Raw genomic sequence first — 22,411 nt, forward strand, 5'->3', positions numbered from 1 at the left:
TCTTACATAGGGCAGACCAACTGAAAGGAACAGACACTGCAAATTTAGGTTAATTGCTCTCAAGGGAGTATAAATTTCTGCAGCATTTAGTGAATTCTGTTTTTAAGAATTCTCACGAGACTTCTTCACATTTTTTCTAGGCAGTTTTGACAAATGTACCCATTTTGTGCAAGTGATTTCCCCTAACACAATGCGTTCTTGTATGCTATTTTCACTAACAAGTTAATTTAAAAACACACTCCCCCTGCCTGAACATATGCATTTCTGGAAATGCAGATATGTGCAAATTTCAGATAAAATTCAGATTAGTGCAAATTTCAAAAGGCAGCCCACTTTTGGTTCTTGTATTGCTTCAGAAAGTACGAATTTGATAGTGTTCAGATGCAAACTGAATCCAATTTCTTTCCCCATAGAAATCAACAAGTTTCCTCTCAGGACAAGCTTAGTTCATGGGTAGGCAACCTAAGACCCGGGGGCCGGATCCAGCCCAATCGCCTTCTAAATCTGGCTCGTGGACGGTCCGGGAATCAGCATGTTTTTACATGAGTAGAATGTGTGCTTTTATTTAAAATGCATCTCAGGGTTATTTGTGGGGCATAGGAATTCGTTCATTATTTTTTACCAAAATATAGTCCGGCCCCCCACAAGGTCTGAGGGACAGTGGACCGGCCCCCTGCTGAAAAAGTTTGCTGACCCCTGACCTTAGCTGAATACAGTGGTACCTCGGGTTAAGAACTTAATTCGTTCCGGAGGTCCATTCTTAACCTGAAGCTGATCTTAACCTGAGGTACCACTTTAGCTAATGGGGCCTCCCGCTGCTGCCGTGCGATTTCTGTTCTCATCCTGAAGCAATGTTCTTAACCCGAGGTACTATTTCTGGGTTAGCGGAGTCTGTAACCTGAAGCGTGTGTAACCCGAGGTACCACTGTAATAGTTTTCTAACAAAGGGGCAGTCATTTAAAGCCAATGTAACTACATGAAGACTGCGCCGCCTCCCCCAGAAAAAAAGACTGGGTTTTAAGAGTGCGAGTTAATGTCACTCTAAGCATGCTTAGAGTAAGGTTACCAGATTTTTTTCAATGAATCCGGGGACACTTTTCAGCTTCAGTGGATTTTGTATGGGGGCTGATTTGTAAATCCAGGGACTGTCCCTGGGAAACAGGGACATCTGGTAACCTTAGGTTAGAGCAGTGGCGTAGCATGGGTTGTCAGCACCCGGGGCAAGGCAAGTAATTTGTGCCCCCTAACCCGTGGATTTGCGCCCCCTAACCCGAACCCCCAGATGTTGCACCCGGTGCGGCCGGCCCCCCCTGACACCCCACGCTACGCCACTGGCTTAGAGGCACCCTTATTTCAAATCTGATTTTTCAAAGGAATAGTGCAGCCTAAGGAGGTCGGCACATTAAACTGGGTTTGGTCAGAGACAAAAGGGCATCTCTGTGGCACCAGAATCAACAACCCAGGGCATTGTGGGAGCCAAAATATTGGATGCCCACCGAGGTGGGCGGAGCCTCTCACCCTGCTCCCTCTCGCGCAAGTGATGCCCGGTTGGGTCTCCGGGTGATTGGATAACAAGGAGCCGTGTGATTAGCCACAGCCAGAAAGAGGCAGGTGTGACGAAAAAGTTGGTTTGGCTGGACCGTTTGGAAGCAAAGTTCTTAACCCGAGGTACTATTTCTGGGTTAGCAGAGTCTGTAACCTGAAGCATCTGTAACCTGAGGTACCACTGTACAGCCCAGTCTAATTCATCTTAACAGTTCATTATCTCAGCAGTGAAAAGGTGTCCAAACTATTGCTAACAGAAGGGAATTGGATCTTTTCAAATTGTTCTGCATCATATAAATCCCTCTTTGTTTTTCATATAAATGCATATTTATTTATTGCATTTATAGCCTACCCTTCTCCTCAAGGAGCTCAAAGTGGGTCTCCCCTCCCCTCATTTAATCCCCACAACAACCCTGAGAGGCAGGTTAGGCTGAGAGGCCCCCCCTCTCCGCCAAGGTCCCCCAGGGAGTGTCAGAACTGAGTGGGGATTCGAACCCTGCCCTTCCAGGCGCCCTTCCTCTTGGGGTCCCCTGCTACTCTACAGTTCTACGATTCTATTACCTGCCTTTCACCCTAAGGTCCCGAGGCAGGAGAAAACACACAATGAATGTTCACACGCAATATCTGACCTTCCAGGTGCCCCTGTTTTCCAGGGACTTTCCCAGATTTACAGAAGCAGTCCCGGTTCCTGATTTTTTACCGTAATTAAAATTCCAGTTATGTCTTAAGGATGCCTCATATCTGTGATTAAAGGGGGGGAGGGAATGAAGGTTTTATGGTCTTTTTGTGTTTTTTTTAATAAATTTTTTATTGGTTTTTCTCATTTTTTATAAACACAAACAATACACAATACAAACAAACAAACACACGAACAAACATGTATAATTTCATATCCCTTTTTCTTAAACGTTACTTCACTGACTTCCCCATACCTCCCCTTTCTACATCCCAATTTCCAAAATTATTTCAGCAAATCCTAACACTTGGTTTTATCATTTTTCCCCTTATTCTTTTCTTTTACTTAATCTTTTACAGCTGTAGTCCCCTTTTTTTCCTGAAACCTCGACATTTTAGCACTCATTAATTTTACAATGTTTATCTTAACTTTGAATTTCTTCCAATCTTCTTCCGCCGTCTCTTTCCCCTGATCACGGATTCTGTCGGTCATTTCAGCCAGTCCCATATAGTCTATCACCTTCATCTGCCATTCTTCCAGAGTGGGTAGATCTTGAGTCTTCCAATGCTTTGCGATGAGTACTCTTGCTGCTGTGGTGGCGTACATAAAAAAAGTTCTATCTTTCTTTGACACCAATTGGCCGACAATGCCCAAGAGAAAGGCCTCTGGTTTCTTAGGGAAGGTACATTTAAGTACCTTTTTCATTTCATTATATATCATTTCCCAGAAAGCCTTAATCTTCGGGCACGTCCACCAAAGGTGATAAAGAGTACCTTCAGTTTCTTTACATTTCCAACACTTATTATCAGGCAAATGGTAGATTTTTGCTAGCTTGACTGGGGTCATGTACCACCTATAAATCATTATCATAATATTTTCCTTTAAGGCATTACATGCCGTAAATTTCAAACCGGTGGTCCACAACTGTTCCCAGTCAGCAAACATAATGTTATGACCAATATCTTGTGCCCACTTTATCATAGCTGATTTAACTGTTTCATCTTGTGTATTCCATTTCAGCAACAAGTTATACATTCTAGACAAATTCTTAGCATTGGGCTCTAACAATTCTGTTTCTAATTTTGATTTCTCCACCTGGAAGCCAATTTTCCTGTCTTGTTTATAAACCTCCATTATTTGATAATAATGGAGCCAATCTCGTACTTTGGTCTTCAATTTCTCATGACTCTGTAATTTCAATTTATCGCCCTCTTGTTCCAAAATTTCCCAATATTTTGGCCATTTAGCCTCCATATTGAGTTTTTCACAGCTTTAGCCTCCATTGGCGACAGCCATCTTGGAGTTTTATTTTCCAACAAATCTTTATATCTGGTCCAGACATTGTATGGTGCTTTCCTAACAATGTGATTTTTAAAAGCTTTGTGCGCTTTAACCTTATCATACCATAGATATGCATGCCATCCAAATACATTATTAAAACCTTCCAAGTCCAAGATATCTGTGTTCTCGAGGAGCATCCACTCTTTCATCCAGCAAAAAGCTGCTGATTCATAGTAAAGTTTTAAGTCCGGCAGGGCAAATCCCCCTCTTTCCTTTGCATCCGTTAAAATCTTAAATTTTATTCTGGGTTTTTTGCCCTGCCAGACAAATTTCGAAATGTCCTTTTGCCACCTCTTGAAACAGTCCATCTTGTCAAGGATTTGCAATGCTTGAAACAAAAATAACATTCTAGGCAATACATTCATCTTTATAACTGCAATTCGGCCTAACAAGGAAAGCTTCAAATTTGACCATATTTCTAGATCTTTTTTGAAGGTTTTATGGTCTTTTTGAGGGGTGTCATACTGATGTATATTTTGCTCTAGGACTTCGGTAGACAACCTAAGGCCCGGGGGCCGGATCAGGCCCAATCGCCTTCTCAATCCAGTCCACAAACAGTCCGAGAATCAGTGTGTTTTTGCATGAGTAGAATGTGTGCTTTTATTTAAAATGCATCTCTGGGTTATTTGTGGGGCCTAGGAATTCGTTCATCTCCCCAAAAATATAGTTCGGCCCCCTACAAGGTCTGAGGGACAGTGGACCGGCCCCCTGGCTGTGAAAAAGTTTGCTGAGCCCTGCTCTAGCAGGCTTAGTTTTGTCAGAATCGAGTCTACACTCGGAGTTAATGTTAAATACATTACTTTTGGTAAACGGGCCACCGTAGCTGGGAGAGGACCGCGAAAATTTGTGTCCTTGCTTTTTAAGACTTGTCTTCCCAGGCGCTATCTGAAACCAAAGTGGCGCATGGATTGCCAGATGTAGATGCCTTCTAGTTCTCTGATGTATGACGTTACCTTATTTTTTTCTGAATTAAAAATCCCCTTTTGTTTAGAGTTGTTGGGTGAGTTGTTGGGGGGAAGGGGAGAGATACAACTGAGATCTGTAAAATTATGCACGATAAGGAGACAGCCGACTCCTCCCCACTCCATCTCTCAGAATTTGAAAAGCTGAGGGTCAGAAAGGAAGCACAAAATTGGGAGATTTGGGACAAGTGAAAGAAAATAATTCTTCTTCCCTTTCTGAACTGTTTCCAGCTCTGCAAGATCATTTTTGTGACCAGAACAGTATTTTTTTCTTTTTTAAAAAATAATAATTGTTATTTGGTTTTACAAAATCAATCACACAATTAGCATTCTTGAAATGTTCGAATCTTAGGACTTTCCTCCTCCCCTCCATGGATTCTTAAAATACCTATATCAACTGCATATTATAATTCATCCAAATTTCAGTTCTCCGTTGTTTCCAAAGCCTTTGTAACATTGCAGGAGTTATTTAAAGGCTGCAAGGGAGTTCAAGTGTTCACAGTGTTCTTGCAAATACAATCTATATTTATCCCAATCTCTGCTGAAGTTTCGGTCCTCCAGATTTCTAAGTTTCCCGGTCAATCTTGCCATCTCTGCGTAATCTAGTAGTTTCATCTGCCAGTCTGCCTTCGTAGGCATCTTGTCATCTTTCCATCTCTGGGCAAACATCATACTTGCAGCCGTTTTGCACACAATATTTCAACTGTGGTCTCAGCCTAGGTTATTATGCCAGCAGTTTTATTTGCTAACGATCCCTAGTGTGCAATTTAGTGGGCAACAACCTAACTAATCTGGAGATATTTAACCCGCCATCGTGGGTTGCAAGTTAGCTGAATGTTTCGCTGCCATGCACTCTCTCTCTGTGTGTCCTTGTTCTTTGATAAAGTGGAATTTATCAACCTGTGGTGGAGAGATCTTCCAAGCACCAGCCTCATTTCATAACCCCCAACGATTTCCTCTTCTCCCACGCCAGTTACCGGAACCTAGGTATCAGTAAGAGATTGACAAAACAATCTGTGGTTTGCTCTGGCAATGGTGAGATTGACGTTTCCATGGAGAAAGGTCAACTAGTTCGTGGCGAAAAGGCATCTCTTCTAGGTAACTTCCATTCGCCTTTCGTTTTGCGAGGTGGGTTTTGTTCCAGGCACCGTTCCTTCCCAGCAGCTGACGTGTTTGGGGGAACAGGGCAAATCGGCCCCCAAGTCCCACCCAGATTTCTCCCCCAGGTGACCCCAAATGACGTACATAGAAAGAAGAGTTGGCGTGTTTATATTTTCATGCTGAGCTGAGCTGGGGTTCTGTAGTAAGAACATAAGACGAGGAGTCCTGCATTACCGGGTGTTGGACTGGTCTGGATCTTAGAATCAGGAACTGTAGAGTTGGAAGGGACTCCAAGGGTCATCTAGTCCAACCCCCAGCTCCTTCGACCGTTCCTCACAGGGCTTGGTTTCTAGACCCTTGGTCATGTTGGTTGTCCTCCTCTGCACATGTTCCAGCTTATCAACATCCTTCTTAAATTGTGATGCCTAGAACTGAACACAGTTAGGCTTGCTATATTTCAAAAAGCAACATTCCTGACACCCTCAAAGTTGTTGAGCTTAGCAGATGAGGCACGCTTAGCAGGGCTTTATCAATAACCACCACCCCCGGTGGAGGAGACCCACCGGCTTTCTTGCCACAGGACTGTGACACCGCAGGGTGATGGCCACCCTTCCAATTCTGACAGAAAGTGGTCTGAGCAAGGCAGAATAGAGTGGTACTATTACTTCCCTTATGAGGGATGCGGGTGGCGCTGTGGGTTAAACCACTGAGGCTTGGGCTTGCCGATCAGAAGGTTGGCGGTTCAAATCCCCGCGACGGGGTGAGCTCCCGTTGCTCGGTCCCTGCTCCTGCCAACCTAGCAGTTCGAAAGCACCTCAAAGTGCAAGTAGATAAATAGGTACCGCTCCGGCGGGAAGGTAAACGGCGTTTCTGTGTGCTGCTCTGGTTCGCCAGAAGCGGCTTAGTCATGCTGGCCACATGACCTGGAAGCTGTACGCCGGCTCCCTTGGCCAATAAAGCGAGATGAGCGCCGCAACCCCAGAGTCATCCGCGACTGGACCTAATGGTCAGGGGTCCCTTTACCTTTTTATTACTTCCCTTGATCAGGACAGTCAACTGCTATTGGTGCAGCCTAGAATAGTATTAGCCTTTTATGCTGCTGAATCACCCTGTGGACTCATGTTCAGTTTGTGGTCCACTAAGATCCCAAAACCCTTTTCACAGTTACTACTAGTAAGCCAGCTGTCCCCCATCCTATATCTGGGCACCTGGTTCTTCCTGCCTAAGTGCAGAACTTGACATCTCAGGGAAAGAGAAAGTGTGTGAAAGAAGGAATGAGCATATATTTTATTTCTCTCTCGATCTAGTGCACATTATCATCCAGATGTAGCACAAATGGCTTAAGTTTTCTGTTTTACATTGTCAGCCTTTCCACGTGACACATTTCATATCACAAGACTTTTGTGCTGCTGGATCCAAAGCATGTTCTCTCAAAAATGAGTCTGGGGGATGCTATAGCTGAAACGCCTGCATTGCAGGGGGCTGGACTGGATGACCCCTGGATGTCCCTTCCAACTCTACAATTCTTTGATTCTATTATTCTTTCTGTCCATGAACCGCCCAGCATTCAGCTTGGCTAGATGTTCGCAGGTTCTTGTGTTTCAGAAGTTGTGAATTTGACAGATTCAATAATATATATATATTTTAAAATAATGTTATTATTTGTACCCCACCCATCTGACCGGGTCGCCCCGGCCACCAAATTGGAGTCACGAAGCAGAGAGGGCAGTGTGAGGTTCTGGTTGTAAGGTGCAAAACAGTCTGGGTTGTGTGGCTGTCAAAACAAAGGACGTACCTGTTGCCAAGTCAGTCTGTTAATAATAGCTGAGGTTTGTGGCTTGCAGCCATGCGCTTGCTGCTTGCGCCAGAGGAACCCTTGTCATGGCACAGCAGTGGCAGCCGTCTTTCGGAGCCCACCGGAAACCAGAGGTGTTCCTCACACCATCCTCACTCCTGATCACAATGTGGTCGGGGCCAGAAACCCAGAGTTCTAGGCTTGGAGACGGAAACCTGGGATCCCAGGCCAAGACACACACTGTCCAGAACTGCAGGTCGAGAGCCTGAACTCACGAGGCCAGGAGAGTGTGGTGCAGTGGTTAGAGTGATGGAGTAGGAGGGGCAGACCCATTTGACTGTGAAGCTCAGTGGCAGACCCGATTTTCCAGGGACACTCCTGGATTTACAGAAGCCGTCCCAGTTCCTGATTTGATCGCGGAATGTCCAGTTTTTCCTTGTTGTTGTTGAGTCGTTTAGTTGTGTCCGACTCTTCATGACCCCCTGGACCAGAGCACGCCAGGCACTCCTGCCTTCCACTGCCTCCCGCAGTTTGGTCAAACTCATGCTGGTAGCTTGGAGAACACTGTCCCACCATCTCGTCCTCTGCTGTCCCCTTCTCCTTGTGCCCTCCATCTTTCCCAACATCAGGGTCTTTTCCAGGGAGTCTTCTCTTCTCATGAGGTGGCCAAAGTATTGGAGCCTCAGCTTCATGATCTGTCCTTCCAGTGAGCCCTCAGGGCTGATTTCCTTCAAAATGGAGAGGTTGGATCTTCTTGCAGTCCATGGGACTCTCAAGAGTCTCCTCCAGCACCAGAATTCAAAAGCATCAGTTCTTCGGCGATTAGCCATCCCTATTTTCACTGGAGAAATACTGGAGGGTGTGGAGTTATGCGATCCCCAAGCCAAGGAGATAAATCATGATACAACCTTTAGAAGACACCTAAAGGGGGGGATATGGGATGCAGGTGGCACTGTGGTCTAAACCACTGAGCCGAGGTCTTGCCGATCAAGAAGGTTGGCGGTTCGAATCCCCGCGACAGGGTGAGCTCCCGTTGCTCGGTCCCTGCTCCTGCCAACCTAGCAGTTCGAAAGCACATCAAAGTGCAAGTAGATAAAAGGTAAACGGCGTTTCCGTGTGCTGCTCTGGTTTGCCAGAAGCGGCTTAGTCCTGCTGGCCACATGACCCGGAAAAACTGTCTGCAGACAAACGTTGGCTCCCGCGGCCAGTAAAGTGAGATGAGCGCCACAACCCCAGAGTCATTTGCGACTGGACTTACCTGTCAGGGGTCATTTATCTTTACCTTTTTAAAGGGGGGAATGGGGACGTTCTGGGATCAAATAAGAAGCCGGGATGGCTTTTGTAATTCCCTGGAAAATAGGGCCACTTGGAGGCTATGATCCCTGCCTTAAGAACCTCCACATTTCATTGGATGACTCATTCCCCCCCAACCCACCCAAATGGCAGTTTTCCCCCCAGAGTTTATGATTTCACGCTTTCAGGTGGTGCCCAAGGAGCTGAAGAGGAAACCTCCTGGGGGCGAATGGGTGCAAGAGAAGCTGTTGGCAAAATGCTGATTTGTCCCTTGATGGAGGAGGGGCCACGCCCTGCGCCTCCGCTGAGTCCGCGCCCCCACCAGCGTCAGCGACACGACGAGGAAGCAGAGGAGCCTAGTAAGGAACGGCAGACCTGAAACGAGGGCAAGGGGACCGTGGCCCTGAAATATAACGCCTGGCAAGAGGCTGTGAGGCGGCAGCTGGCCATGATCCTCTCCCAATTATCATAGAATTGTAGAGTTGGAAGGGACCCCATGGGTCATCTAGTCCAACCCCCTGCAAGGCAGGAAGCTCAGCCAAAGCAACCAGGACAGATGGACTAAGGGGGCAGTGAACCAGGGACGGGGGGAACATGGCCCTCTAGATGTGATTTGGAATGGAGGGCTTGTTTGAACAAGGACAACTAAAACTGCCTTGCATCATCAAACCAGCGGTGCATCTAACTCAGTGTTGTTGACACTGAGTGGCAGCAGCTCTACAGGGTGTCAGGGCATCAACTGGAGCTGCCATCAGGGATGGAAGCGGGGGGCCATTTGCATGCTCCACCCCTGAGCTATTGCCCCTCCCATAAAGATAACGTAACACCCTAGTCCTCATGGTCCTGAATTTAAAAAGTCGATTTAAATGGGAACCTTTTACTCCCTGGGCCAGTATTGTCTACACTGACTGGCAGCAGCGCACCAAAGTTTCAGGCAAGGGGGATTTCCAGCTCTACTGGCAGAAACACAGACTCAAACCTGGGACTTTGTGCAGAGATTCTAGTCCTCATGAATCTTGGGGCAGGGGGGAGGGTGAAATTAAAAGGGAAGCTGCCTTATTCTAACTTAGTGTTGTTGACCCTGACTGGCAGCAGGTTTCCTGGGGTCTCAAACAGGGGTCTTCCTCAGATTTCCCAGCAGAGTTCTGCCCGACATTGTGGGTGTGATGTCACACGTGTGACACACCTGGGAGATGTCATACATGTCAGGAGGCTGTGAGGTGAAGCAAGGCCTGCCGCCACCGTGGGGAAAACCAGCAGGGCCTGGCCCCTCAGGATTGGGGGGGCTCAGTTTCATCCCCAAATCCTTGAGGGGCGGTGGCTGAGGTGTCCTCAGCCCCATAGAATTGGCACCTATACTAAGCAAAAAAACTCTCTTCTGCCTTTGCATGCATATTCAGCAAAGCTCCCCCTTTCATAGAGTCATAGGAATGTAGAGTTGGAAGGGACCCCATGTGTCATCTAGTCCAACCCCAGCGAGGCAGGAATCTCAGGCCAAGCATCCCTGATGGTTTTGACGCAGGGAGATTTCTCACCCCTATTGAACCCATTTTTCTTTCTTTTGTAGACGGCAGTGAGCAGACTGGGGAGGGTCTCCAGGGCCCCCGCAGGGTCTTCAGCCCCCTCGCCGGTCGCCCCACAACAGCCCCTCCCCCCAAGGGGGCTCTGCGGAGGAAGCGGGAGTTCACCCCCGACGACAAAAAGGACACCACCTACTGGGAGAAGAGGAAGAAGAACAACGAGGCAGCCAGGCGGTCCCGGGAAAGGAAGCGCTTCAACGATTTCGCCATCGAGAGCCAAGTGGCCACGCTCCAAGAAGAGAACCTGCGCCTCCGCTGGGAGGTTCTAGAGCTGAGGGCCCGGTTCAGCCTCGCCGACTTGGAGGCTCACTGTGCCCAGCAAACCCCAGACCCCCAAGTCTTCCCTCTCCTTCCCAGACAAGATGGGGGCTGCTTTAGGGCTCGCCATGACCCCCCTGCTGCTCAAGAACCAGTGGATTTTATCTACCTCTCCGGGAACCTCCCAGGTTCTCCGCCAGGCTTGGGTTCTCTGCCCAAAAGGGGTCACGAGGAACCCACTTTTTGCAGATCGGCCTTCTCCCCAAACTTCCTCGACTACCACCTCGTCCACAGTTACGGCCATGGTTTCCCGGGGTTTGGAGAACCCCCTTTCCCAACTGTGTCACTGACCGCTGGCGAAGGAGGGAGGCATGGCCGACCCCAAACCCCGCCAAGGCTTTTGGGTGGGACCAACGCGCCCCCTTGCAGGTTGCCGGATGCTTCTCAAACTCTGCAGGCAAACAAACGCCACTCTGTCTTGCCCCATAAACTTCGGATTAAGGCAAGTTTTTTGAACTCCTGGGGAAATGGGAGCATCCACGGACACTGTACGGAAAAGGCTGAGGCTCAGTCCTTGGAGAGGAAGGGTGATATGGGACTTATGGCATAGCAACCAACTTTCGGATGCAGATATTTGGATCAGGACGGTGGTTTGCAACCTTTCTGAGTCCACGGCAAAACAAGATTAAGATCAGAAGCAGGAATGTTGTGTTATTGTGGGGAAGGGAAGGACGAAACACGCAGCGCAGACGTGGTCCTTTCCCACAATATTCTCCCCGTTAAAGAGGAGGGGGGTTGCCTGGGGGGGGTGAGGGGTAGACAAGAAGAGGGGGAAGGAGGTTGGAGGTAGAATTAATTTTGTATACTTGCACTAGCTCAAACGTGGTGGCAGAACGTCAATGATGGGACTAAGAACTGGGGAGAGACGGGTTCAAATTGCCAGCAGCTGGGCAGCCCTGAAGCTCTCTGTGTGATCTTAGGCCAGACACAAACTCTCCGCCGAGCCTATGTTGCAGGGCTGTTGTGAGGATAAAATGGTGGGCAGCAGGAAGGACTATTGTATGCTGCCCTGAACCCCTTGGAAGAAAGGCTGAATAGGAATGAAAAATATAATAACAAGGAACTCAATGACCACCATAGGAACATACCCAGACCCCACAATCAACATCTGAGGCCTTTCTCCGTGTGCCTCTTCCACAAGAGGTCCGGAGGGAGGCCACACGAGAACGGGGCCTTTTCTGCAGTGGCTCCCTGTTTGTGGGGTGATCTCCCCAGGGAGGATTGCCTGGCGCCTTCATTATGTATCTTTAGGTGCCAGACAAAAAATGTTTCTCTAGAATCCTAGAATCCTAGAGTTGGAAGAGACCACAAGGGCCATCGAGTCCAACCCCCTGCCAAGCAGGAAACACCATCAGAGCACTCCTGACATATGGTTGTCAAGCCTCTGCTTAAAGACCTCCAAAGTAGGAGACTCCACCACACTCCTGGGCAGCAAATTCCACTGTCGAACAGCTCTTACTGTCAGGAAGTTCTTCCTAATCTTTAGGTGGAATCTTCTTTCTTGTAGTTTGGATCCATTGCTCCGTGTCCGCTTCTCTGGAGCAGCAGAAAACAACCTTTCTCCCTCCTCTATGGGACATCCTTTTATATATTTGAACATGGCTATCATATCACCCCTTAACCTCCTCTTCTCCAGGCTAAACATGCCCAGCTCCCTTAGCCGTTCCTCATAAGGCATCGTTTCCAGGCCTTGGACCATTTTGGTTGCCCTCCTCTGGACACGTTCCAGTTTGTCAGTGTCCTTCTTGAATTGTGGTGCCCAGAACTGGACACAGTACTCCAGGTGAGGTCTGACCAGAGCAGAATACAGTGGCACTATTACTTCCCTTGATCTAGATGCTATACTCCTATTGATGAGGCCCAGAATTGCATTGGCTTTTTCTAGAAACAGGCCTTTGGCTGATTAAACAACCCATGGCCTTTTAAATGTGGGGTGTGGTGTGTTTTTTTTTGGGGGGGGGGAGGGAAGTTATTGGTTTGTTTGGTTTTTTTGTTATCATAGAATAAATGTAGAATTGTAGAGTCGGGACCCCTGAGGGTCATCTAGTCCAACCCGCTGCAATGCAGGAATCTCAGCTCAAGCATCCAGGACAGATGGCCATCCAACCTCTACTTAAAAGCCTGCACAGAAGGAGAGTCCACAACAGGGAACTAAATTTGCTGCTCCCTTGAATCTTCCACCCTTAAGGGATGCATTAAAACCCACCTGCTGCCTCTCGTTAGAGAAGGCACTCTGCAAATGCTCAGAGGCACTATGAGCGACCTTTAAAATCCCATCCCACACAATCCTTCTCCCTTTACAGAAGGAAGGCTCTGTGCACTTGCATGCTTACAATGTGGGGGGAAAGGGAGAGGAATGTTCTACTTGGAGGAAGAAGTGAGGAAATCACTCTGCCCATGCTCAGGAGCACTTGGTACATATGAAACCAAAAACGGGCAAATCCTTGATTGTGTCTCTATCCACCTACTCAAAAAGTAATAAAAAATTATTTTTATTTAATGGCGACATTATGTTTCCTCTTTCCTGTTGCTGGGGGGTGGGGTGGGGGGAGGCAGGAGATGTATTGATAAAGGGAACCGACCACAAAGAGGCTTTGCAAAATGTTGCAAGCAGAATTGACCACAGGCCGTGGTGGTTACAACCGCAGCATGGAGCCTAGCACAAGCAATTTGGCTGCAAGTTAAGAGGCCAAAGACGTCTTGGCTTCGGTATCAGCCATACCAATAGATCTTAAATTAAGACTTATACAAAATAAAATATTATCTAGAATCTATTGGACTCCCTGGTGTTTGCATAAGAAAGGGCCATCTAATGTATCTCTCTGTTGGAGATGTAATATGGACAATGCTTCTTTGAAACATAGGCTTCTGCTATGTCGCACACTGACAAAGTTTTGGGAGAAAGGCCTGGACTATATAAACAATGCACTATGGAAAAACTTAAGATTTTCAGAGGTGAATATGCTCTTGAACTATGTACCCACTGTATGTAAATGGACAACAGGACAGTGAATTGAAAGAACAGAGATACAATTCCGCTTAATCAGTGGATTGACAGCATGACAACATTGGCAACTTATTTTCATCTTTTTCATACCCTCCATCAAAGATAGCGATGTCCTATTCTATTATTATTATTATTATTATTATTATTATTATTATTATTATTATTATTATTATTATTATTATTATTATTATACTACAGTATCTGACTGGGGCTATTCTATAGGGATGTCCTATTCTATTATTATTATTATTATTATTATTATTATTATTATTATTATTATTATTATACTACAGTATCTGACTGGGGCACAAACAGAAAAAAACAACATGAAACATTGAAAAACTTCCCTATTCAGGGCTGCCTTCAGATGGCTCGGGGCTTGGATAACTCCATCCCCTCCAACATTTCTCCAGTGAAAATATGGATATCCTAAGGAAAAGTGGGACATTTCGGGATCAAATAAGGAACTGGGAGACCTTCTGTAAATCTGGGGGTGTCCCTGGAAAACAGGGACATTTGGAGGGTCTGTGAACAGACAGCTTATAGACACATACTTTCTTTGGATAAATGCAATTATATTGGGAATGGGTTCACACAGAGTACCCTATTTTTTGCTCTATAAGACTCACTTTTTCCCTCCTAAAAAGTAAGGGGAAATGTGTGTGCGTCTTATGGAGCGAATGCAGGCTGCGCAGCTATCCCAGAAGCCATAACAGCAAGAGGGATTGCTGCTTTCACTGCGCAGCGATCCCGCTTGCTGTTCTGGCTTCTGAGATTCAGAATAGTTTTTTTCTTGTTTTCCTCCTCGAAAAACAAGGTGCTTCTTGTGGTCTGGTGCGTCTTATAGAGCGAAAAATACGGTATATTGGGAATAGGGTCACACAGAGTATATTAGATTATTGGCAATTATATGTATATTAGGATAATAAGAATATACACATCTGTATATTGATGGGTTAAACCACAGAGCCTAGGACTTGCCAATCAGAAGGTCGGCGGTTCGAATCCCCATGACGGGGTGAGCTCCCGTTGTTCAGTCCCTGCTCCTGCCAACCTAGCAGTTCGAAATCACATCAAAGTGCAAGTAGATAAATAGGTACCACTCCAGTGGGAAGGTAAACGGCATTTCCATGCGCTGCTCTGGTTTGCCAGAAGCGGCTTAGTCCTGCTGGCTACATGACCCAGAGGCTGTACGCCGGCTCCCTCAGCCAGTAAAGCGAGATGAGCGCCGCAACCCTAGAGCTGGTCACGACTGGACCTAATGGTGAGGGCTCCCTTTACCTATATTGATGCATGTTAATGTAGCAGCGTTTTGCTCCCCCCCCCCATTTCACTCACTTTTTCTTTTCTTTTTCTCACTCTATGAAATCCATCTATTAAAAAGAAGAGGAAAAGAGGTCTCTGCTGCTTTTCCTTGCCTGCAGCAAAGACGGTTATGGTTGTAACAGCCTCAAGGAGGCTTCGGGGCTTGCCGCCTCCTTCCCGGGGTCTCCAGCACAGCTGTGGGCAAAAGCCCCTTTGGAGATAAATTGTGCAGGGAGCCCATAAAGTTCATTCTTAACAGCTGCTTTCCTTGTTGTCTCCCTGACCCCAGCACTGCCTCCGACGCTGAGCTCATCCCCTCCAGCCAATAACTGCGAGCCTCATTGTCATTCCTATGCAAACTGATTTATTTTTGGTCCCCTGGCACCCCAGCCCCAAACTACCCCCGGCGGATTCTCGCCTGGCCCGTCTCAGTAGCACTTCCGGTGGACGATGTAGGGGCCGTGTTCGTGATATTGCTCCTTCCGGATCCAGCATGGCTGAAAGTTCTTCAGGGAAGCCAGGATGGACCCCCCAGTCCAAACAGAGTACTTCCTCAGAGGGATGGCCGTGACTTTCACTTTCGTGTTGGTGGGCACAGCCACCATGAGGTCGTGCAAGAACCTCTTCTCGAACCCCTCAAAGAGGGACGAGCCACCACAGAGCATGATGTTCTCGTACATTTCCTTCCGGGATTCTTCGGGGACCTTCCGGACGCTTCTCAGCGCCATACCATGAAGCCCCAAAAGGTTCAGTCCGGGCATCTGCGGAGGGTTGAACAACATCTCTGGACACTGGAATCTCTCTTTGCCCAGGCTGATGATCTGGCCATCGGGCAGTTGGTAGTCTGCCATGTACTCCCTCTTCGGGCGGTTCCACTCGGTCTCAAAATCAAAGGCCACATAGCAGCATTTTTGCTTCATGTCGTCAATGACATCCAACATCCTCTCGTCAAAGTAATGCCCCATGTTCCTCAGAAGGTCCATCAGGAAAGATGTCATGTTGGCGCCCGCGATGTCCATCCTCTCAGTGGCGTGCGGCAGATTGTACCCTTGGTGGACGGGGACCGTGTGGGATGTGGCATGTCCCGTGTCCACTACCAAACCGCTGATCTTGCCGTGGGCGTAGACCGACAACACCGACTGGTACGCCACGTACATCCCGGGGGAGTTGAGCGACTCAAAGACCACCTCCACCAACTTCTCCCTGTTGGTGGTGGGGCAGAGCGGAGGGTCGGACATCAAGAGGGCGTGGTCTTCCGGAGCAACTTTGAGGTCGTGGTAGAACAGATGCCTCCACAGAACTTCCGCCGCGTCCCAGTCGATGATGATGCCGTGCCGGACGGGCAAAATGATATCGACGTCCGGCTCTAACCGCGCCCGCTCCCCGACAAAGGTATCTGGCCTGTCTCTCCTGGTCCTCATGGACTTCTCGGTGGGGTGCCCAACCAATGTTCCGATGACTGCCTGAGGAGTCTGTTGACCTGCAAACCCCGCTTTACATGTCCCCGTACCTGTATCGATGATTACTGCTCCTGTCTTCACAACTGAGCGCCCTCTTTCCGGAGTCTTTGACCGAGGAGCTTCTTTCGAGGATGCCCGCGATCTGGACGAGCGGTCCAGTGTGTATCCCGGGGATGCGTTCCTTGTTCCAGCACGTCCTGGGCTGACCGGCCTCGACCCGGGGCTCTTTGATCGTGAGGATCCCGGGCTCCTTGTCCGTGAAGGGCCGGGGCTGGTTCTTCTGGTACTCCTGAATGACATCTTGAACGGGCCCTTGGGATACCCCCTTCTTCAAGGTCAGCCACTGAGCAACAACACAGAGTGCCCTGCAGAATTCTGCCTCACTCTGTCACAAAGGGAACTATGACACCACACCAGCTCCTTGGGTGACGTGGCTCGGGACAGGCCACTTGGTCTCGGCCGGCTGCGATTGCCTCCCTCCGACCATCGCTCAAAGCGCGAAACCTGGGCGTTCAGTCCATCCCACCGCTGGTCGTCAGGAGGCTCTGAATTGTTCCGCGAGAGACAATGGGTGGCAGGCCTGGAATCCTGGAATCTTCAGTACTAGATGACCTTTGGGTCCCTTGCACTCTATGATTCCATGAACACGGAACACCACAATTCAGCTGGGCATGTTCTCTCCTGAGCGAGTGGCATCTAAGGGGTCCACATTTTGTATCTGGAAACACAGATAAGTGATGGTTCCTCCATCCACAGCTGGGGACAGGAAACACCTCGGGAGTTGCAGCTGCTGGGAATCACAATGCTCTGTTGCACTCAGGTTCTGTGTGTGGGCTTCCTTTTGGGGTATTTGGTTCTAACCGGATCTCTCAGCGGCTGTCGACCGCAGTATCCTCCTGGACTGTCTAGGAGGGCTGGGAGCTGGGGGTCCTGTTCTGCAATGGTTTCGCTCCTTCCTCCTGGGCCGTGCCCAGAAAGTGGTGTTGGGTGATGAGTGTTCAGACCCCTGGGCTCTCACTTGTGGGGTGCCTCAGGGCTCTGCCCTCTCCCACATGCTTTTCAACATCTATATGAAACCATCGGGGGGTTGGGTTGGGTGTTCACCAGTATGCGGATGATGCCCAGCTCTACCTCTCTTTTAAATCAGAACCAGTGAAGGCAGAGAACATCCAGTGTAGGTGTCTGGAGGTGGTTGGGGTCTGGATGGTGATCAACGGATTGAATCCCTACAAGACAGAGTGCTCTTTCTAGAGGACAGGGGGCAGGCATGTGGGGGACTCCCTGGTCCTGAGTGGGGTCACCATGCCCCTGAAAGACCAGGTGCGCAGCCTGAGAGTCATTTTGGACTCACAGCTATATGGAGGCACAGGTCAATTCTGTTTCCAGGGTGGTTGTCTACCAGCTCCAGCTAGTATGGCGGCTGAGCCCCTCCCTGCCTGCTCCTTGTCTCGCCAGTGGTCTGTGCCTTGGTTATCTCCCGCTTGGACTACTGCAATGAGCTCTCCATGGGGCTGCCTTTGAAGGTGACTCAGAAACAACACCTAATCCAGAATGTGACTGCCAGACTGATGACTGGGAGCGGCCACCGGGACCATATAAATCGGAATCTCCACTTGGCCAAGCTGATGAATGAATAATTAACGACCTGTGCCTTTGAATAATTAACGACCTGTGCCTTTGATAAGGCTCCAGGCACATCGTCATTCAGCAGAGAATCCAAAACAGCATGCAGAAGTGATGAGATTTATGGCTACATCACTATGCTTTATTTTCTAAGCTACGCAGACAGAAAAGACATACATCCTCTCTCTATGAGAGCAGAGAGCAACTGAAACAAAGGAACAAAGGAAACAGGAAACCACTAACGTCACATCCCGTCTCCCATCTCCCGTGAGACTTCCAACAGTCTGGAAGGTCTCTGGAATGTAAACAGAGTCCTGTGACTCTAAGCAGCTGCTCAGTGGCAAACAGAAACTAACAATAACACTGGTCCTAAAGGATCTACACTGGCTCCCAGTACGTTTCTGAGCACCATTCAAAGTGTTGGTGCTGATTTTTAAAGCCTAAACAGCCTTGGCCCAGTACAGTGGTACCTCGGGTTAAGAACTTAATTCGTTCTGGAGGTCCGTTCTTAACCTGAAACCGTTCTTAATCTGAGGTATCACTTCAGCTAATGGGGCCTCCTGCTGCTGCCATGTGGCCGTGGCGCGATTTCTGTTCTCATCCTGAAGCAAAGTTCTTAACCCGAGGTACTATTTCTGGGTTAGCGGAGTCCGTAACCTGAAGCGTGTGTAACCCGAGGTACCACAGTATACCCAAAGGGGCATCTCCACCCCCATCACTCAGTCTGGACCCTGTGGTCCTCCTACGAGGGTCTTCTGGTGGTTCCCTCGCTGCGAGAAGGCAGAGGGTCTTCTCAGTGGTGGCACCCACCCTGTGGAACGTCCCCTCCCATCAGATGTCAAGGAAATAAACAACTATTTGACTTTTAGAAGGCATCTGAAGGTAGCCCTGTATTGGGAAGTTTTTAATGTTTGGTGTTTTATTGTGTTTTTATATGTGTTGGAAGTTGCCCAGAGAACAGGGTGCTGGTTTCAATGGGCCTTTGGCCTGATCCAAAAGATCATTCCTATGTTAACATTAGGGAGGCGGGTGGCGCTGTGGGTAAAACCTCAGCGCCTAGGACTTGCCGATCGCATGGTCAGCGGTTCGAATCCCTGCGACGGAGTGAGCTCCCGTTGCTTGGTCCCAGCGCTTGCCAACCTAGCAGTTCGAAAGCACCCCCGGGAGCAATTAGATAAATAGGGACCGCTTTATAGCGGGAAGGTAAACGGCGTTTCCGTGTGCTGCGCTGGTGCCGGCTCACCAGAGCAGCTTCGTCATGCTGGCCACGTGACCCGGAAGTGTCTGTGGACAGCGCTGGCCCCCGGCCTCTTAAGTGAGATGGGCGCACAACCCTAGAGTCGGACACGACTGGCCCGTACGGGCAGGGGTACCTTTACCTTTACCTATGTTAACATTCTTACATTCTCCTTCATGGATACAGAGTGAGTCAAAGACCCACAGGCCCATTTAGCAGGCATTATGTATGCTGACTAACAGCAGCACTTTAGGATTTTAGACAAGGGGACTCCTCTCTGGAGACCCCCAAGACCAAACCTGCGACTTTCTGCATGACCTAATGGGGGCCCCTTTGGCCCAATAAAACAAGGAACTGCTGATGTTCTTAGGAATGACTTTGGACAAATTCACAGAGGGCCAGCAATGGCTACTACCTGCAGTTTCAGAGGTGGTCTATCTCTGAGCACTAGCTGATAGGAATGCAACTGTGAAAAGTTACTTTTTTTTATTAATATCCAATGAAGGCAGATTTTGGAAAATTCGGGCCCAGTAAAGGAAAATGCTTCTTCAAAGTGCCTGCCACAAATCTGGATCTTGGCATCCAGGAATTTGACTTTTTTATACCCATTTTTTCATTGCCACAACAATCCATCTGCAGCTGGGTAAGGCTGGGAAACCTGAGAGACGCTGCCAGTCAGTGTAGACAATACTAAACTAGACAGACCATTAGCCTCAGAGGGTACAAGGCAGTTTACTATAGTCCTAACGCGTTGAACATAGTTAAGGCAACAATGTCTTAATTTTGCCAGCAGGTGGCAGGAGTGAATCAATTAATCACAATCCCACCAAAATGAAAAGCTGTTAATCTAGATCAGGGTTTCCCAAAATTGGGTATCCAGCTGCTTGGGGACTACAATTCCCATACGGGGATCGAACCTGCAACCTTGGCGTTATGAGCACCATGGTTCAACCAACCGAGCTATCCAGGACATGATATGGCTTAGATGCAATTATCATCTATAGTGTCAGAAAAATGGTGGTGGACTCCTTCACTGCAGGTTTTTAAACAGAGGTTGGGTGGCTGTTTGTCAGGGATGATTCAGCTATCAGTCCAGCATTGACGGGGGTTGGGCTAGATGACCTTTGGGTTCCCCTTCCGACTCCACAATTATGTGATTCAGTGATTGGTGAACGTCTGTATCCCCTATGTTCACTGGAGGAATGTTGGAGAGCATGCTGGGTATGTTTAGCCTGGAAAAGAGGAGACTGAGAGGAGATAGGAGAGCCATCTCCAAATATCTCAAGGGCTGTCCCATGGAAGAGGGAGCCAGCTTGTTTTCTCCTGCTCTGGAGGGCAGGACTCGAACCCATGGCTTCAAGTTACAAGAAAGGAGATTCCGACTAAACTTCAGGAAGAACACTCTGCCAGTAAAGCCGTTCAACAGTAGAACAGACTCCCAAGAGAGGTGATGGACCCTCCTTCCTTGAAGGTTTTTAAGCAGGGGTTGAGTTTCCTGCATTGCAAGGGGTTGGATTGGATGACCTTTAGGGGTCCCTTTCAATTCTGCAAGTCTGCGAGTCCACAATTCCTACAGCAGGGACAGGGAACATTGATGACCCTCCTGGTGTGGTTAGACTCCAACTCCCAGCAGCCCAGAGGGATGATGGGAGTTGGAGTCCGTCAGTATCACCTGGTATGCCCCGCGGAGGACCTCAAGGTCCACAAATGACAACACTCTGGAGGTCCCAAGTCACAAGGTGATTAGAGTGGTCTCAGCTAGGGCCAGGGCCTTTTCAGCACTGGCCCCGACTTGGTGGAATGCTCCGTCCCAAGAGACCAGGGCCCTGCGGGACTTGACATCTTTCCGCAGGGCCTGCAAGACAGAACTGTTCCGCCTGGCCTTTGGATTGGACTTGGTCTGACCCTTATGTTTCCCTCCCCATATGGTTTTGATCTATGGGCTACTTTTTAAATTAGGCTGTATTTTAAATTGCATTTTCACCTGTGCTTTAAATTGACACCCCCCATTATGTTTTTACTGTAATTTTACTGGTGTTAGCTGCCCTGAGCCCGGCTCTGGCCGGGGAGGGCGGAGTATAAATAACATTTATTTTTATTTATTATTATCTGGAGGGAAGCTGGTTGGGCAAGGCTGATCTATATATCATGTTGTCATAGTGATAGTAATTAAGATAGTAACAATAATAGTCAACTTACGGAGAACTTATGATCTGGAACGGATTCACCACTCCTGCGTGACACACCATTTTATTTTATTTTTGCTCATGCGTCTAATCCCTCCCAATTTGCCCAGGATCTCTTGCACGGCATCCCAGGGCATCCATTCACGAAAAATTCACTTTCGGTTGAGCCACGCTCCATTTACTCTGCTCCCTCTTTCGTAGAATACGTAAGGATCAAAAGCATAGAAAGACACCCTTTCTCAACATAGCCGCCCTCCCCGAGGGCAGGAGAGGTGACTGGGAGGGCAGAAGAATGAACGGTATTTGCATTCTGAGAGGCAGAAAGCGTAAGAACGGCTTTCCGGATCAGGACTGAGGCTCATCGAGTTCAGTATCCCTTTCTCTCGGCGGCCAACCCACAAGCAAGATTTGATCACAAGTCGCACTCCCCTCCTGCGGCTTGCAGCTGCTGGGATTCAAAAGCATAGAATGATAGAATTGTATAGTTGGAAGGGATCCTGAGGGTCATCTAGTCCAACCCCCTGAAATGCAGGAATCTCAGCTAAAGCATCCAGGACAGATGGCCACCCAACCTTTGCTTAAAAACCGCCAAGGAAGGAGAGTCCACAACCTTCCGAGGGAGACCATTCCACTGTATAACAGCTGTTCATGTCAGAAAGCACGGGTAGGCAAACCAAGGCCTGGGGGCTGGATCCAGCCCAATTGCCTTCTCAATCCGGCCCACGGACGGTCCAGGAATCAGTGTGTTTTTACATGAGTAGACTGTGTCCTTTTATTTAAAATACATCTCTGGGTTATTTGTGGGGCATAGGAATTCGTTCACCCCACCCCCCAAATATAGTCTGGCCTGAGGGGGGGGGACCGACCCCCTGCTGAGAAAGTTTGTTGACCCCTGCTCTACAGCATGGCCAGAAACCACCTTCTTGACCATTGGACCCCCTCTTGGTCACACCCACTCCATCCCTGGGGGCCTGTCTTTGCA

General features: G+C 48.5%; 1 protein-coding gene across 1 annotated transcript; it reads right to left on the minus strand.

Annotated features, from left to right (window-relative positions):
- Positions 1 to 15,264: 15,264 nt before the first annotated feature.
- On the minus strand, positions 15,265 to 16,957 carry LOC308577390 (actin-like protein 9). Its single transcript, XM_081177503.1, has one exon. It carries the CDS (start codon positions 16,681 to 16,683, stop codon positions 15,352 to 15,354), a length of 1,332 nt encoding a protein of 443 aa, XP_081033629.1. The 5' UTR covers positions 16,684 to 16,957; the 3' UTR covers positions 15,265 to 15,351.
- Between the last annotated feature and the right edge of the window lie 5,454 nt (positions 16,958 to 22,411).

This window comes from Podarcis bocagei (assembly GCF_964188305.1).
Source record: "Podarcis bocagei genome assembly, chromosome: 18".
NCBI lineage: Eukaryota > Metazoa > Chordata > Lepidosauria > Squamata > Lacertidae > Podarcis > Podarcis bocagei.

Excerpts from the sequence above, each read along its gene's own strand:
- LOC308577390 (XM_081177503.1), bottom strand. The coding sequence starts at position 16,683 with ATGTCATTCAGGAGTACCAGAAGAACCAGCCCCGGCCCTTCACGGACA.